The sequence below is a fragment of the Panulirus ornatus genome, chromosome 49 (assembly GCF_036320965.1).
Source record: "Panulirus ornatus isolate Po-2019 chromosome 49, ASM3632096v1, whole genome shotgun sequence".
Taxonomy (NCBI): Eukaryota; Metazoa; Arthropoda; class Malacostraca; order Decapoda; family Palinuridae; genus Panulirus; species Panulirus ornatus.
In genome coordinates this window covers 9,187,961-9,207,514 of record NC_092272.1, presented here as the reverse complement: position 1 = coordinate 9,207,514, position 19,554 = coordinate 9,187,961, and the positions used below count along the sequence as shown (strand labels likewise).

The following is a 19,554-nucleotide window of genomic DNA, read 5'->3' as shown; positions in this document are numbered from 1 at the left end:
CACCCTCCTCAGCCGAGGTCTTACAAGCTGAGGATGTGCAAGGAGTGGGGAGTGCTCTTGCTTCTGAAATATCATCATTAGTTTCCAGAAATGATGTCTCGTTGCTTTTTAAGAGCTTCATCGTGGCATTTTGGGGTATGCTGGTCCAGTGGATTCTTAAGATTTTCCCATACGAGTCTTTGAGCGGGGTTGAGTTTCTTTTCCTTTTCGCGAGGTTCATTTTCTTCCACTCAGAAACTGCCCATTGGGATGTTTGCGTGTCGTTCGGGGATCGCTCGTCCAAGATGGAATTGTCAGAGCCTTTGGTAACATGGGCGTGGTGCTGCTGCAGTTGTGTGTGGGCGGAGCGAAGCTGATGGTGGACTGTGGTCATCGAAGGGCCATTGACTCCCTCCTTAATGTGGTGCTTCAAGACTGGGCTCGGGAGCCTCGCCCTAGTCTTACTGCTGCCGGTGCCTACGTCCGAGTTAGCCATTACTGCATCAGGCAAAAGCACTTCGTTGACTCCGGCTGGGACTAGATGGCGATCCTTGTTACTGCTCTTCTGCTTTATATAATGACCTCTGCTTGTATATTTATATTCCAGATGATGTTCTTTGCTTGCATGTGTTTGTTCTAGGTGACCGTCTTTGCTTGCTTGTGTTTGTGCTAGATGGACGTCTTTGCTTGTGTGTGGTTGTTCTAGATGGACGTCTTTGCTTGCATGTGTTTGTTCTAGATGGACGTCTTTGCTTGCTTGTGTTTGTGCTAGATGGACGTCTTTGCTTGTGTGTGTTTGTGCTAGATGGACGTCTTTGCTTGTGTGTGTTTGTTCTAGATGGACGTCTTTGCTTGCGTGTGTTTGTGCTAGATGGACGTCTTTGCTTGCTTGTGTTTGTGCTAGATGGACGTCTTTGCTTGTGTGTGTTTGTTCTAGATGGACGTCTTTGCTTGTGTGTGTTTGTTCTAGATGGACGTCTTTGCTTGTGTGTGTTTGTTCTAGGTGGCCGTCTTTGCTTTCATGCTTATATTCTGGATGGCTTTCTTTGCTTGCGTGTTCGGGTTCTAGTTGGTGTTCTTTTCTTGGACGTTCGTGTTCTTTGCTTGTGTGTTCCTGCACAAGATGAAGGTCTTCCTTAAACTTTTCCTGTTCTACTTTGGTCTTTTGTTCATTGGGTCTTAGTAGTGTATAACGCTTCTCACTATTGTCTTCCTCCTGTAGGTGGTCTTCTTCACTCGGGCCCTCCTGTAGGAGGTGGTCTTCACTCGGGCCCTCCTGTAGGAGGTGGTCTTCACTCGGGCCCTCCTGTAGGTGGCCGTCTTCACTCGAGCCCTCCTGTAGGAGGTGTTCTTCACTCGGACCTTCCTATAGGAGGTGGTCTTCACTTGGGCCCTCCAGTAGGCGTCGGTCTTCACTCAGGCCTTCCTGTAGGAGTTGGTCTTCACTCGGGCCATCCTGTAGGAGGTGGTCTTCACACAGGCCTTCCTGTAGGAGGTGGTCTTCACTCAGGCCCTCCTGTAGGAGGTGGTCTTCGCTTGGTCCCTCCAGTAGACGGCGGTCTTCACTCAGGGCCTCCTGTAGGTGGTTGTTTTCACTCGGAACCCCCTCCTGCTCGAGAGTGCTGTCTTCACTTGGGTACTCTTGCTCAAGGCTCCTCGGTGAGTTCACCATCATCTCCCTGACGTGAATGAAAGCAGGTTCCTCACCTCGTGGTCGAGTGACAGGAGGTCCAGTGAAGCGAGTCGTACTTCGTAAGAAGGAAACTTTTGTTCCGGGTTTTGGGAGACTTTCCAAGGAGGCTAAGCTGTCTTCATCCTCTCGCACCGACGATAAATGATGAAGAGTCTTAAGGTTTCTTACTTCCCTCACACCAAAAGTATCTATCGTATTATCTGTGACTCTTCCAGATGTTTCGTCCTTTGGGATTGTAGACAAACGGGTCCCTTTCTTCGATAATCCCCACGTCTGGAGGGAGTGCGTGTCTCCAGAGGGAGCTGTGTGAGTGTCAGCAGTATGTTCTTGTAGGTCTGGTAAAGTAGACTGGAAGCTGTGGTTAAAGAGTCTTTGAATGACATCAATTCGGCTTCCATTCTTGGACTGGACAACCTCATGTTTCTTGGACTCTCTCACTCGTTCTTCATCATCGCCTGGATTACCTCCTGGACTATTAATTCCTCCAGTTTCATTCCCGTTCATCCAAGAATTTCCCTCACCCGATCTCGCCGTAGAATTTTCCAGGCGAGGAGTCTGGAGGCTGGGAGGTAAGGTGAGATTAAACGCTTGGCTGAATCTTGAAAAATCGGTGAAGCGGACGTCGTTATAATGGCCTTCTGTTAGTGCCACTTTCTCTGTGCTTGTGAGGTTACCGTCGGCGGGAAGTCCTGACTCTACTGCCGGCTGGCTGGTGCCGGGGTGACTGGGATTCGAATGTGGACTGGTGACGCCACGGTGAGGGGAGGGAGAGCCGTGCAGACTGCTGAGCGCGTAGTGGAAAGACGAGGATTGTGGGCTGGAAGACGCGGGTCCGGAGGTCTGGGAAGTGGGTGAGCCGAGACAGAGGATGACTTGAGAGGTGATGAGGAGGGTGTTGGCGGCTATGGTCAGAGTGCCACCAGGAGAGGTCATCTTGCTGCCCCTGGGGGAAGACGTGACACCAGGACATGCCACCTTCCCTCCCCCGGAGGGTATGACACCAGGAGACGCCATCTTCTTGCCCTCGGGGGATGAAATGACTCCAGGAGACGCCGCCTTGATGCCTCTGGAGGAAGAGGTGACACTGGGACATGATGCCATTGCCCTAGACGTCGAGGATCTGACACTTGGAGATGCCATCTTCCCGCCCCGAGAGGAAGTGACGTCAGGGGACTTCCTCTTACTGCCCCGGGGATGAATGCCAACGGGAGAGACCATCTCGCCGACCCTGGGGGAGAGATAAGGAGAGACACTGAATACAATGAATCAGATGATATACTGAGGAATAAGAGGGAACCTAAACAGCAACAGACGATTGAGTGTTGTTAGAGTAGAAAGATATAGAGATATTTCAAAGAGAAAGTTGTTATATAATTTTCATGTTAAATAAGGAGGCGAGGCGCAGACAATGTCAGTCTAGGATTGGAGGTGATATATCTATCAAGTCTATCAAACGTATCTATGGCACTGCTTATGTAATAAGTGTTCAAGTCTTATTCATTATCAAGCTTGAAATGATACCTTAAGAAGATGATTATTTATCATATTGCTTTTTAAGGAAACTTTGAATCCGAAGGCAAAATGTGTGATAATGAATACGATGAAATGATGGTGGCTTATGTTTATGTAGGTTGTGTGTGTATGCGTGCGTGTGTGTGTGTGTGTGTGTGTATGTGTGTATGTGTGTGTGTGTATGTGTGTCCGTGTGTGTGTGTGTATATGTGTGTGTGTGTGTGTGTGTGTGTGTGTGTGTGTGTGTGTGTGTGTGTGTTTGTGTTGGGTGTTTGTTGGCCTGTGCATCGCGATGCCAACCACCCTCACACAACCTCCCGTTACCATAAGGCACCCCAACTTCCTCCCTCCTCACTTTCCCCTTCAACGTTCAGTTCATCGTATACTCTGGCATGTTGAGGATGGATGTACAAGGCCGTGTGATGGTGTTGGGATCTCAAAATGTACGAACTCTTCACACCTGGTGAGGCAAACTGTCTCCGCGAAACATGTGTATTGTGTAAAGTAACAAAAGAGAGAGTATTATCTGATCTCTTTCACCAATATCATCACGAACTAGTGTGATCATCATCATATATATATATATATACCATACAAACCTCCAACAGCCAGGATCGAACCCGAGACCCCTGTGCAAGAGGCAGGCATGCTAACCGCTAGGCTATGGGACTGTTTAATAGGAAACAACTATTCGAAATACTAAGTACTCGAATACCCTTCGTCTCACAGTGGTGAGCAACGGGGTCTATACCGGTTATTTCCGAACAGAACACATAGCCAGCTGATAGCGTTTTACCGAACCTGACTGTACAACGCGGAGGTATATGAATACGAATAAAGTGTATATGAACGCGCACCTTCATAGAACATACAAACCTCCAACAGCCAGGATCGAACCTGGGACCCTTGTGCAAGAGGCGGGCATGTTAACCGCTAGGCTATGGGCCCATAGCCTACCGGCTAGCATTCCCGCCTTTTGTACAGGGGTCCCGGGTTCGATCCTGACTGTTGGAGGTTTGTATGTTCTATGATATATATATATATATATATATATATATATATATATATATATATATATAGATGTATACATAGATAGATTTATAGATATATATTAGAAAATATCACAATTTTGCGCGTGATCAAGATATTCCTATGAGTCCACGGGGAAAATGAAACACGATAAGTTCCCAGGTGCGCTTTCGTGTAATTATCACATCATCAGGGGAGACACAAGAGAGAAATATAAGTCAGATGATATATATCGAAGAGACGAAGCTAAGACGCCATTTGGTAAACATGCGATTGTCCAAAACATACAACGAGCGTTCATAAACTTATCATTTTACAAATTTCATCAGCAATAAAAATTATCTAATTTGTATAGACCATCACTAGTATTTAGATTATAATTCCTTGTGTATTTAATAATAAAAGATTCAATGATATTTCTCGAGGTAATAGAGTTAGAGTTAATAACTGAGATGGCATTACTCCAGTCAATACAGTGATAATAGTTTTTAACGTGATTAAACAAGTCATTTGATTCTGATCCCGTTCTTGTACTATATCTATGTTGCTTAAGTCTAACAGAAAGATCCTTACCAGTCTGGCCAACATAATACTTATCACAATTTCTACATGGCACTTTATAGATGCTTCCAAGGAATTTTCTGGTGAATTCCTGATTAAGATATTCTTTATAGTATTATTGTTGCTGAAGGCAACTTTTACATGAAAGGATTTAGCAACATAGGAAATAAAGTAAACTTACTACCGAAAGGGAGATCTAAAAGATTCTTGGTGTCAATGGGTTTTGGGTTCAACTCTATAAAATGATTTCTTTACTAACCTAAGAGATATATCAATGAAAGATCTAGGGTATTTTAACTTAGATCCAGTAGAATATATCTTCTCAAACTCATCATCAATAAACTCTGGACTGCAAATACGTAATGCCCTAAAAAACATAGATTGAAATGATGATAATTTAACTCTATCATGTTGAGATGAGTAATGATGTCCATCGTTCCAATTCACTCTATTCCTTGAACGCCTCTCACCCTCCTGCATGTTCAGGCCCCGATCACTCAAAATCTTTTTCACTCCATCTTTCCACCTCCAATTTGGTCTCCCACTTCTCGTTCCCTCCACCTCTGACACATATATCCTCTTGGTCAATCTTTCCTCACTCATTCTCTCGATGTGACCAAACCATTTCAAAACACCCTCTTCTGCTCACTCAACCACACCCTTTGATTTCCACACATCTCTCTTTCCCTTACATTACTTACTCGATCAAACCACCTCACACCACATATTGTCCTCAAACATCTCATTTCCAGCACATCCACCCTCCTCCGCACAACTCTATAGCCCACGCCTCGCAACCATGTAACACTGTTGGAACACTATTCCTTCAAACATACCCATTTTTGCTTTCCAAGATGACGTTTTCGACTTTCACACATTTTTCAACGCTACAAGAACTTTCGTCCCCTCCCCCAACCTATGATTCACTTCCGCTTCCATGGTTCAATCCGCTGAAAAATCCACTCCCAGATATTCAAAACACTTCACTTCCTCCAGTTTTTCTCCTTTCAAACTTAGCTTTCAGTTAATTAGTTCCTCAACCCTACTGTACCTAATAACTTTGCTCTTATTCACATTTGCTCTCAGATTTCTTCTTTCACACACTTTATTAAACTCAGTCACCAGTTTCTGCAGTTTCTCAGCCGAATCAGCCACCAGCGATGTATCATCAGCGAACAACAACTGACTCACTTCCCAAGCTCTCTCATCCCCAACAGACTGCATACTTGCCCCTCTTTCCAAAACTCTTGCATTTACCTCCCTAACAACCCCATCCATAAACAAATTATACAACCATGGAGACATAACACACCACTGCTGCAAACCTACATTCACTGAGAACAAATCACTTTCCTCTCTTCCTACACGTACACATGCCTTACATCCTCGATAAAAAACTTTTCACTGCTTCTAACAACTTGCCTCCCACACCATATATTCTTAATACCTTACACAGAACATCTCTATCTATTCTATCATATGCCTTCTCCAGATCCATAAATGCTACATACAAATCAATTTGCTTTTCTAAGTATTTCTCACATACATTCCTCAAAGCAAACACCTGATCCACACATCCTCTACCACTTCTGAAACCACACTGCTCTTCCCCAATCTGATGCTCTGTACATGCCTTCACCCTCTCAATCAATACCCTCCCATATAATTTACCAGGAATACTCAACAAACATATACCTCTGTAATTTGAGCACTCACTTTTATCCCATTTGCCTTTGCACAATGACACTATGCAAGCATTCCCACAATCCTCAGGCACCTCACCATGAGTCATACATTAAATAACCTAACCAACCAGTCAACAATACAGTCACCCCCTTTTTTAATAAATTGCACTGCAATACCCTCCAAACCTGCTGCCTTGCCGGAATAAATAAAGGCAGACTATGAATTATGTACATGTGTACATTTGTATATGTCTGTGTGTGTATATATATGTGTACATTGAGATGTATAGGTATGTATATTTGCGTGTGTGGACGTGTATGTATATACATGTGTATGTGGGTGGGTTGGGCCATTCTTTCGTCTGTTTCCTTGCGCTACCTCGCTAACGCGGAAGACAGCGACAAAGCAAAATTAATAAATATATATATATATATATATATATATATATATATATATATATATATATATATATATATATATATATTATCCCTGGGGATAGGGGAGAAAGAATACTTCCCACGTATTCCCTGCGTGTCGTAGAAGGCGACTAAAAGGGGAGGGAGTGGGGGGCTGGAAATCCTCCCCTCTCATTATTTTTTTTTAATTTTCCAAAAGAAGGAATAGAGAAGGGGGCCAGGTGAGGATATTCCCTTAAAGGCCCAGTTCTCTGTTCTTAACGCTACCTCGCTAACGCGGGAAATGGCGAATAGTTTGAAAGAAAGAAAAGAAATATATATATATATATATATATATATATATATATATATATATATATATATATATATATATATATTTTTTTTTTTTTTCTTTTCTTTCAAACTATTCGCCATTTCCCGCGTTAGCGAGGTAGCGTTAAGGGGAGAACTGGGCCTTTGAGGGAATATCCTCACCTGGCCCCCTTCTCTGTTCCTTCTTTTGGAAAATTAAAAAAAAATAATGAGAGGGGAGGATTTCCAGCCCCCCGCTCCCTCCCCTTTTAGTCGCCTTCTACGACACGCAGGGAATACGTGGGATGTATTCTTTCTCCCCTATCCCCAGGGATATATATATATATATATATATATATATATATATATATATATATATATATATATATATATATATATATATATCCTAGCCGTAGCGCTCCCGCTTGTTACGCAGGGGTCCCGGGTTCGATCCTGGGTGTTGGAGGTTTGTATGTTCTATGAAGGTGCGCGTTCATATGCACTTTGTTCGTATTCATATACCTCCGCGTTGTACAGTTAGGTTCGATAAAATGCTATCTGCTGGCAGTGTGAGCGTGATGGGAAATGACCGGTGTAGACCCCGTTGCTCACCAACTTGAGACGAAGGGTATTCGAGTACATAGTATTCGAACAGTCCTTTCCCTATTAGGGTCGATCATAGCCTAGAGGTAGCGCTCCCGCTTGTTGCACAGAGGTCCCGGGTTCGATCCTGGCTGTTGGAGGCTTGTAGTATATATATGTATATATATACAAAGCGTTTATACAAGATTAAATGACAGTACAACACGAAAGTAAAAATCTCTTGCCTTAAAGCGCAAATAGCACACACACACACACACACACGCGCACCCTGACATCATATCTCTCTCAGCTGTTACCACTCGAAGTTCTTAATGACACCTTGTCTGAGAGCCTTGATATAGATGGAGGTGAAGACACCCCCCAATATAGATGGAAATGAAGAGATCCCCCAATATAGATGAAGTTGAAGACACCTTCCAATATAGATGGAGGTGAAGACACCCTCCAATATTGATGGAAATGAAGAATCCCCCAATATAGATGGAAATGAAGAAACCCCCCAATATAGATGGAGGTGAAGACACCCTCCAATATTGATGGAAAGGAAGTATCCCGCCAATATAGATGGAGGTGAAGAAACCCCCCAATATAGATGGAGGTGAAGACACCCTCCAATATTGATGGAAATGAAGAATCCCCCCAATATAGATGGAGGTGAAGACACCCTCCAATATAGATGGAAATGAAGAATCCCTCCAATATAGATGGAGGTGAAGACACCCTCCAATATAGATGGAAATGAAGAATCCCCCCAATATAGATGGAGATGAAGACACCACCCAATATAGATGGATGTGAAGACAACCCTCAACCCCCATTCTCCATCACCTCTCATGTCCAACTACCGACCCAGAGCCTATGCTTGACTGGCTGGCGCCCGAGGGATCAGGGTCGATTGGACTGAAATGGTGAGTGACTTGAGCTCATACCCCGAGGGTAAAGCATGACGTGACCCAAGTCAATGGGTTTGACTGGGTCAGTTATGAGATGGTTTTTGTTATAGTATTTTAGATCATTATCCCAAGTAGATATACCCTTCTTATACAAAGCCACACACACACACACACACACACACACACACACACACACACACAATACACAAACACACACTCACACACATATACACACACATACACTCACACACACACACACACACACACACACACACACACACACACACACACACACACAAACACACACTCACACACATATACACACACATACACTCACACACACACACACACACACACACACACACACACGTGTGAGTACAAAATAGATGATCAGTTCGGTTGTCAGAAATAACACGAATTTATGCTAATTGCAAATGACTGATGTGGTCATTGCAGGCATTGTGAACAGATAATAGAAAATGCATAAATGATTACCACAAAAAAGCAATTACAAAACATCTAATTAAGCTGGGAATTAATATCATGTAGGAAAAGAACAATTACATTAGTTAATTAGTTAATATATATATATATATATATATATATATATATATATATATATATATATATATATATATATATATATATATGTATATATATATATATATATATATATATATATATATATATATATATATATATATATATATATATATCTATTTTGATAATAACTTTACTTCCCATGTTGCTTAAATCCTTTAGTGTAAATGTTGCCTTCAGCAACAATAATACCATATAGAATATCTTAATCAGGAATTCACCAGAAAATTCTCCTGGGTGCATCTATAAAGTGCCATGTAGAAACTGTGATAAGTTTTATGTTGGGCAGACTAGGAAGGATCTTTCTGTTAGACTTAAACAACATAAATATAATGTAAGAATAGGACCAGAATCAAATGCCTTGTTTAATCACGTTAAAAACTATGATCATTGTATTGACTGGAGTAATGCCATCTCAGTTATCAAATCTAACTCTATTACCTCGAGAAATATCATTGAATCTTCTATTATTAAATACACAAGGAATTATAATCTAAATACTAGTGATGGTCTATACAAATTAGATAACTTTATTGTTGATGAAATTTGTAAAATGATAAGTTTATGATTCGCTCGCTGTCTGTTTTGGACAATCGCATGTTTACCAAATGGCGTCCTAGCTACGTCTCTTCCTTGTACATCAACTGGCTGTTATATTTCTCTCTTGTCTCTCCCTTGATGGTGTGATCATTACACAAAAGTGCACTTGGAACTTATCGTGTTTCATTTTCCCCGTGGACTCCTAGGAATATACTTGATCACGCGCATAATTGTGATCCTTTCCAATATATATATGTATGTAATTTTTCTATACTATTTGCCATTTCCCGTGTTAGTAAGGTAGCGCTAAGAACAGAGGACTGAGCCTTTGAAAGAAATCCTCACTTGGCCCCCTTCTCTGTTCCTTCTTTTGGAAAATTAAGAACGAGTGGGTAGGATTTCCAGTTTCCCGCTTCCTCCCCTTTTAGTTGCCTCCTACGACACGCAGGGAATACGTGGGAAGTATTCTTTTTCCCCTATCCCTAGGGATAATATATATATATATATATATATATATATATATATATATATATATATATATATATATATATATATATATATATATATAAACCTATATAGTGCAAGCGTGAGTATGTTACAAGCTAACATTGTGAGTGAAAAGTCACCTCTGGCGAGGCCAGTTTTATAGTCTGCCTCCGCGCGCAGTCACTCAGAAACTCTTAAGCTCTACACTGGAGTTCCCCTTGGAGCATTTCTTTCTCTAACCTTCTTCAAACTCGTCTAACACTACCTCGCATTACCTCCAGCGAACTACAACGCCATAGAAGCACGAACAAACATGCACCTCTGCATTACACAATTTCAAAAGTGGCTCACTCAGAGGATAAAGTTTGAATCTATCCTGCACCTTCCAGTCACCTAGAATGAACAATATCTCACAAGAAGTGTATAAAAAGTCTACTTTTTAGGCATCACACATGACATTCACTCCCCATACAATAGCATCACGAAAGCAAAACAAAAGTAAGACGAATTCCTTAGCATCCTCTACAATCAATTGCTCCAATCCACCTTAAACTGCGCCTCGCCGGCGTGGTCGTCCAACTTTTGAAAAGAAAATATAACAAAATTGGTAACCACACAAACGGAGCACCAAGAACGATAGCAAGTTGCTAACCACACGAATGGAACACCAAGAACAGTCAATAGCAAGTTGCTAACCACTCGAATGGAACACCAAGAACAGTCAATAGCAAGTTGCTAACCACACAAATGGAGCACCAAGAACAGTCAATAGCAAGTTGCTAACCACTCAAATGGAACACCAAGAACAGTCAATAGCAAGTTGCTAACCACACAAATGAGGCACCCAGAACAGTCAATAGCAAGTTGCTAACCACACAAATGAGGCACTCAGAACAGTCAATAGCAAGTTGCTAACCACTCGAATGGAACACGAAGAACAGTCAATAGCAAGTTGCTAACCACTCGAATGGAACACGAAGAACAGTCAATAGCAAGTTGCTAACCACTCAAATGGAGCTCACATGAACAATCAATAGCTGCTATGCAACTACAAATATTCATCACCTACACAGTGAGCCACCATCCCACCTCAAAATTCTCAGGGCTCAACACTAGGCTACCATTACGAAACTAACCATCAACCCTCAAGGTAGATTAAAGAGTTTAATTCTGCCTCACATTTCAACCACTTTCACCCATAGATTCCCCCCACCAGTAACAAACGTAACACTGATATACCTCAAAGACTGTAGTGACTTGACAGGGACTGAAATAACCGACCTTTTATCTAGTCAGTCTCACCCCAGCTGACATACACACATTAGAAACCACACTCCCCAGACAAACACGAGTCACACTTTCCCAACTACAGTTTGGAACATCATGCATCCTTACATTACTTAAAACACCGATTGAACACACATCCAAGGAAACATTCATGCCCACGATGCAATTACCTCATTGAAGACATTGAAAACTTACCACTGAATCTTCCCATACTCTCCCCTACATAGACAAGCTCACATCAGTACAGAACATGACCAATGGCCAGCAGTGAGAGCGCTGGGCCATTTGAAGGCGCACGTAGTCAAATGGAGTGAGTCATATGCCACCTGTACGCTTAGTGGTTCAGTCATACCGGGTCGGCTCTGGGAGCGTATCGGGTCAGCTGTAGGTGTAGCTGAGGACTTAGGTGTACCAGGTGCAGCTGAGGGTGCACTACGTCAGCTGTGAGCGCTATAGGTCTCCTGTAAGCTTGCCATTTCAGCTATCGGTATGCCAAACATGTTAGGGCGTTTCTAACCACGGGTAGAGTCACTGGGTCAGTTGTGGACATGTCGGGGTCAGCTGCAGGAGTGCTGGGTCAGCTTAAGGCGTGCTGGTTCAGCTGCAGGCCCTCCCGGTCAGCTGTAGATCCTCCTGGTCAGCTGTAGACCCTCCCGGTCAGCTGTAAACCCTCCCGGTCAGCTGTAGACCCTCCCGGTCTGCTGTAGGCCCTCCCGGTCAGCTGTAGATCCTCTCGTTCAGCTGTAGGCCCTCCCAGTCAGCTGTAGACCCTCCCGGTCTGCTGTAGACCCTCCCGGTCAGCTGCAGGCCCTCCCGGTCAGCTGTTGACCCTCCCGGTCAGCTGCAGGCCCTCCCGGTCAGCTGTTGACCCTCCCGGTCGGCTGTAAACCCTCCCGGTCAGCTGTTGACCCTCCCGGTCAGCTGTAGACCCTCCCGGTCAGCTGTTGGCCCTCCCAGTCAGCTGTAGACCCTCCCGGTCAGCTGTAGACCCTCCCGGTCAGCTGTAGACCCTCCCGGTCAGCTGTAAACCTCCCGGTCAGCTGTTGACCCTCCCGGTCAGCTGTAGACCCTCCCGGTCAGCTGTTGACCCTCCCGGTCAGCTGTAAACCCTCCCGGTCAGCTGTTGACCCTCCCGGTCAGCTGTAAACCCTTCCGGTCAGCTGTTGACCCTCCCGGTCAGCTGTTGGCCCTCCCGGTCGGCTGTAGACCCTCCCGGTCAGCTGTAGACCCTCCCTGTCAGCCGTAGACTCCCCTGGTCAGCTGTAGGCCCTCCCGGTCAGCTGTAGGCCCTCCCGGTCAGCTGTTGGCCCTCCCGGTCGGCTGTAAACCCTCCCGGTCAGCTGTTGGCCCTCCCGGTCAGCTGTAGGTGTACTGGATCAACTGTGGGAATTATTGATCGAGTTTGAAGCGTAAAAACTCGCCTGTAAGTGTATTAGTGGGTCAACTGTGACCCTGCCAAGGCAGCTGTAGGCCTATGGGGCCAGCTTACAAGGTGCCATTTCAGCTTTAGGCTTGTTAGGTCAGCTGTGGGCGTGAAGGGTCGGCTGTGGGTGTGAGGGGTCATCTGTGGGCGTGAGGGGTCAGCTGTGGGTCTGACGGGTCAGCTGTGGGCGTGAGGGGTCATCTGTGGCCATGAGGGGTCAGCTGTGGGCGTGAAGGGTCGGCTGTGGGCGTGAGGGGTCATCTGTGGACGTGAGGACTCAACTGTGGGCGTGAAGGGTCATCTGTGGGCGTGAGGACTTAACTGTGGGCGTGAAGGGTCAGCTGTGGGCGTAAGGTGTCAGCTGTGGGCGTGACGGGTCAGCTGTGGGCGTGAGGACTCAACTGTGGGCGTGAAGGGTCAGCTGTGGGCGTGACGGGTCAGCTCTTGGCGTGAGGACTCAACTGTGGGCGTGAAGGGTCAGCTGTGGGCATGAGGGGTCATCTGTGGGCAACCCTCGTCTTCAGCTGACGAGGTGGCATGAAGCGAGACACAGCTAATTATGACATGACACTTGACACCTTGACACAGATATGTTACTGTGGAGCAGCCATGGCTAAGGCTGGGGGGGACGAACCACTTGTGAGGGTGCACACACACACACACACACACACACACACACACACACACACACACACAGTAACGTGTGTGTGTGTGTGTGTGTGTGTGTGTTTATGTGTGCTTTCGCGACTGTGTGCGTGTTTGTAAATGTATGTTTGCGCATGTTTTCATTTATATGTATGAGAGTGTGTATGTACGTGTGTATTTGTGTATGTCTTTGCTTATGTATGCCCATGTGTACGTATGATTAAGAACGTATATATATGTGTGTGTAGGTGCTTTAGACGTGTGTAAGAGCGCATGTATGTATACATGTATGTAGGCATGTGTAAGGGCGTATGTATGCATACATGCATGTAGGCGTGTGTAAGAGCGTATGTATGCATACATGTATGTAGGCGTGTGTAAGAGTGTATGTATGTATACATATGTGTCGGCGTGTGTAAGAGCGTATGTATGTATACATGTGTGCAGGCGTGTGTAAGAGCGTATGTATGTATAAATGTGTGTAGGCGTGTGTAAGAGCGTATGTATGTATACATGTGTGTAGGCGTGTGTAAGAGTGTATGTATGTATACATGTGTGTAGGCGTGTGTAAGAGCGTATGTATGTATACATGTGTGTAGGCGTGTGTAAGAGCGTTTGTATGTATACATGTGTGTAGGCGTGTGTAAGAGCGTATGTATGTATACATGTGTGTAGGCGTGTGTAAGAGCGTATGTATGTATACATGTGTGTAGGCGTGTGTAAGAGCGTTTGTATGTATACATGTGTGTAGGCGTGTGTAAGAATGTATGTATGTATAAATGTGTGTAGGCGTGTGTAAGAGTGTATGTATGTATACATGTGTGTAGGCGTGTGTAAGAGCGTTTGTATGTATACATGTGTGTAGGCGTGTGTAAGAGTGTATGTATATATAAATGTGTGTAGGCGTGTGTAAGAGTGTATGTATGTATACATGTGTATAGTCGTGTGTAAGAGTGTATGTATGTATACATGTGTGTAGGCGTGTGTAAGAGCGTATGTATGTATACATGTATGTAGGCATGTGTAACAGTGTACGTATGTATACAATATGTGTAGGCGTGTGTTCGTAAGCCCTCCTGTCGGTCTAGCTGTTAACGATACGATCCTATCACATAAACTCTTAAATAATCTTCTACTTCAAGCACTTGTATCTTATTGGTGTGGCCGATATCCCTCCTCATGTTCAAGAGGTGATCCTTCTTCTCCTCTTCAGGATTTTTCGTCTCCTGTATCTTGTAGCTGCCAATTGCTCCTCTCTTCTCGGTGAACAGTTCCTTGATGGCAGCCCTGAAGAGAGGAGGACATCTGCGGTGCCCCACGTCATCTTCGTGACTCGTTAACATTAATGACTTCATACCACAGGGATGTCATTTGTAGGTTTCTCTCCATCCATCGCTTGGCTTTTGTCTTCCCCGAACTGCCTCGATCAAGGGACTGGATCTTGTTCAGTGGCGTGAAGCACAGGAAGACCTCGGCTTGGGCTCTGGTGGGGGGTCCTCATCTGTAGCTGAGGACGTGCTAGGTCAGCTGTGGGGGCGTAGCAGATTAGCTGTAGCTGAGGACATGCCGAAAAAGCTGTGGGGGCGTATTAGTTTAGCTGTAGCTGAGGACGTGCTAGGGCAACTGTGGGGGGCGTAGCAGATTGGCTGTAGGTGAGGACGTGCTAGGTCAGCTGTGGGGGCGTAGCAGGTTAGCTGTAGCTGAGGACATGCTAGGTCAGCTGCTGGGGCGTAGCAGATTAGCTGTAGCTGAGGACGTTCTAGGTCAGCTGTGGGGGTGCATCAGCAGGCATGTAGGGGGCAACTGAGGAAGAGCTGGGTCAGCTGTGGGAGTATCAGATCAAGTAGTTCAGGGGCGCTACAAGTCAGCTGTGGGTTTGCCAGGTCAGCTGGGTGTGTCTTTCGATCACTTCCCGTCTGAGGTGCAAGAGCATTACCAGCTAGCAAGTTAGCTGTTATATAGCTGCTATAATCCCCTGACCCACGTAGCTGTCCTTTCTGCTCCCCACACACCTGGGCTGTGGGTGCTCGTCGCCCCCCCCAACCAACTCACGCATGGCACCTGTCAATACGTAACTCACACACATTATCTGCTCGTAAGTCGAGATTTTCATTGGATACGTGCTCGTGATTACGTGAGTTCGTACACACACACACACACACACACACTCTCTCTCTCTCTCTCTCTCTCTCTCTCTCTCTCTCTCTGTTCCTCCTTCATCTCCTCCTTCAGAGGCAACACCAGCCAGAAACGTAAACTCCTCAGGATAAATTATTAACATTTTTCCCCTTTTTAATATTCTTTCTTTTCTTTCTTTTCTTTCTTTTCTTTCTTTTCTTTCTTACTTTCCTTCTTCCTCCCACATCTTCCATTGTTCCTCCTCTTCCCTTCCCAGACCACTAGCTCACCTCTCTCCTCAACGATAGAAGTTCCAAGATTTTGGCTTTCCTTTCAATATGTCTTGTACGAAATGTCTTCAAAAATTGTGGGTCTTTTATTTTCACTCTTCACAGCTTACAAAAGCTATTTTTAAGTTTTCATTTTCTATCTTTCAGAAAACCACGATTTCATGGTCCCTGAAAAAAAACAAAAACTTTCTTGACTTCAGCCACGTCATTTCCAATACAAAAATACAAAATGAATAACTTTTTGTATTTGGAAATGAATACTTTCGTATTTCAGTCTCGTCATGGGATACAAGTGATATCTATTTCAAATGAAGTCCAGCTTAATTCTATATTTTCCTCTCTACTTTGGAGGCTTCAGTCAAGTACAAAACTCCACAATGAGACCAGGTAGTGATTGAAATATAAAGAGGATATTGAACGGGAAATAGAACTGGCAAGGAAAAGTATTTACGTAACAAAAGTCCACAATAAGACCAGGCCTTAAGAGCAATATAGAGAGGAACATGAAGTAGGGAGAAAGAAAAGACAAGGGAAAGCATTTACGAATTTTGTAGAAACTTCACATAACCACTTCCTACACACACACACACACACACACACACACACACACATCAATATATATATATATATATATATATATATATATATATATATATATATATATATATATATATATATGATAGAGTTAATAGAGATGCTCTGTGGAAGGTATTAAGAATATATGGTGGGGGAGGCAAGTTGTTAGAAGCAGTGAAAAGTTTTTATCGAGGATGTAAGGCATGTGTACGTGTAGGAAGAGAGGAAAGTGACTGGTTCTCAGTGAATGTAGGTTTGCGGCAGGGGTGTGTGATGTCTCCATGGTTGTTTAATTTGTTTATGGATGGGGTTGTTAGGGAGGTAAATGCAAGAGTTTTGGAAAGAGGGGCAAGTATGAAGTCTGTTGGGGATGAGAGAGCTTAGGAAGTGAGTCAGTTGTTGTTCGCTGATGATACAGCGCTGGTAGCTGATTCATGTGAGAAATTGCAGAAGCTGGTGACTAAGTTTAGTAAAGTGTGTGAAAGAAGAAAGTTAAGAGTAAATGTGAATAAGAACAAGGTTATTAGGTACAGTAGGGTTGAGGGTCAAGTCAATTGGGAGGTAAATTTGAATGGAGAAAAACTGGAGGAAGTAAAGTGCTATAGATACCTGGGAGTGGATCCGGCAGCGGATGGAACCATGGAAGCGGAAGTGGATCATAGGGTGGGGGCGGGGGCGAAAATCCTGGGAGCCTTGAAGAATGTGTGGAAGTCGAGAACATTATCTCGGAAAGCAAAAATGGGTATGCTTGAAGGAATAGTGGTTCCAACAATGTTGTATGGTTGCGAGGCGTGGGCTATGGATAGAGTTGTGCGCAGGAGGATGGATGTGCTGGAAATGAGATGTTTGAGGACAATGTGTGGTGTGAGGTGGTTTGATCGAGTAAGTAACGTAAGGGTAAGAGAGATGTGTGGAAATAAAAAGAGCGTGGTTGAGAGAGCAGAAGAGGGTGTTTTGAAATGGTTTGGGCACATGGAGAGAATGAGTGAGGAAAGATTGACCAAGAGGATATATGTGTCGGAGGTGGAGGGAACGAGAAGTGGGAGACCAAATTGGAGGTGGAAAGATGGAGTGAAAAAGATTTTGTGTGATCGGGGCCTGAACATGCAGGAGGGTGAAAGGAGGGCAAGGAATAAAGTGAATTGGATCGATGTGGTATACCGGGGTTGACGTGCTGTCACTGGATTGAATCAGGGCATGTGAAGCGTCTGTGGTAAACCATGGAAAGCTGTGAAGGTATGTATATTTGCGTGTGTGGACGTATGTATATACATGTGTATGGGGGTGGGTTGGGCCATTTCTTTCGTCTGTTTCCTTGCGCTACCTCGCAAACGCGGGAGACAGCGACAAAGCAAAAAAAAAAAAAAAAAATATATATATATATATATATATATATATATATATATATATATATATATATATATATATATATATATATATATATATATGTACATATATATATATATATATATATATATATATATATATATATATCTTTTCTTTCTTTTAAACTATTCGCCATTTCCCGCATTAGCGAGGTAGCGTTAAGAACAGATGACTGGGCCTTTGAGGGACTACCCTCACCTGGCCCAATTCTCTGTTCCTTCTTTTGGAAAATTAAAAAAAAAACGAGAAGGGAGGATTTCCAGCCCCCCGCTCCCTCCCCATTTAGTCGCCTTCTACGACACGCAGGGAATACGTGGGAAGTATTCTTGCTCCCCTATCCCCAGGGATAATATATATATATGTATATATATATATATCTATATATATATATATATATATATATATATATATATATATATATATATATATATATCCCCCTGGGGATAGGGGATTAAGAATACTTCCCACGTATTCCCTGCGTGTCGTAGAAGGCGACTAAAAGGAGAGGGAGCGGGGGGCTGGAAATCCTCCCCTCTCATTTTTTTTTTTTAAAGAAGGAACAGAGGGGGCCAGGTGAGAATATTCCAAAAAAGGCCCAGTCCTCTGTTCTTAACGCTACCTCGCTAACGCGGGAAATGGCAAATAGTTTAAAAGAAAAAAAAAAAAAAAAAATATATATATATATATATATATATATATATATATATATATATATATATATATATATTATCCCTGGGGATGGGGGAGAAAGAATACTTCCCACGTATTCCCTGCGTGTCGTAAAAGGCGACTAAAAGGGAAGGGAGCGGGAGGGCTGGAAATCCTCCCCTCTCATTTTTTTCTTAATTTTCCAAAAGAAGGAACAGAGAAGGGGGCCAGGTGAGGATATTCCCTCAAAGGCCCAGTCCTCTGTTCTTAACGCTACCTCGCTAATGCGGGAAATGGCGAATAGTATGAAAAAAAAATATATGTATATATTGGAAAGGATCACAATTTTGCGCGTAATCAAGATATTCCTATGAGCCCACGGGGAAAATGAAACACTATAAGTTCCCAAGTGCACTTTCGTGTAATAATCACATTATCAAGGGAGACACAAGAGAGAAATATAAGTCAGTTGATATACAGCTAAGAGAAGAAGCTAGGAAGCCATCTGGTAAACTTGCGATTGTCCAAGACGTCTCGGACAATTGCATGTTTACCAAATGGCGTCCTAGCTTCGTCTCTTCGATGTATATCAACTGACTGTTATATTTATCTCTTGTGTCTCCCCTGATGATGTGATTATTACACGAGAGTGCACTTGGGAACTTATCGTGTTTCATTTTCCCCGTGGGCTCCAAGGAATATATATATATATATATATATATATATATATATATATATATATATATATATATATATATATATATATATATATATCTTTTCTTTCTTTCATACTATTCGCCATTTCCCGCATTAGCGAGGTTGCGTTAAGAACAAAGGACTGGACCTTTGAGGGAATATCCTCAAATGGCCCCCTTCTCTGTCCCTTCTTTTG

General features: G+C 43.6%; 1 protein-coding gene across 1 annotated transcript in view; it reads right to left on the bottom strand.

Annotated features, from left to right (window-relative positions):
- Window positions 1–1,151: 1,151 nt before the first annotated feature.
- The window catches only part of LOC139764389 (uncharacterized), a 61,551-nt gene continuing 43,148 nt past the window's right edge, over window positions 1,152–19,554 (bottom strand). Inside the window, exon 2 of the mRNA XM_071690950.1 lies at window positions 1,152–2,900. Coding sequence (XP_071547051.1) covers window positions 1,346–2,890 — 1,545 coding nt within the window. The 5' untranslated portion in view covers window positions 2,891–2,900 and the 3' untranslated portion in view covers window positions 1,152–1,345. The remainder of the gene's footprint in view (window positions 2,901–19,554) is intronic.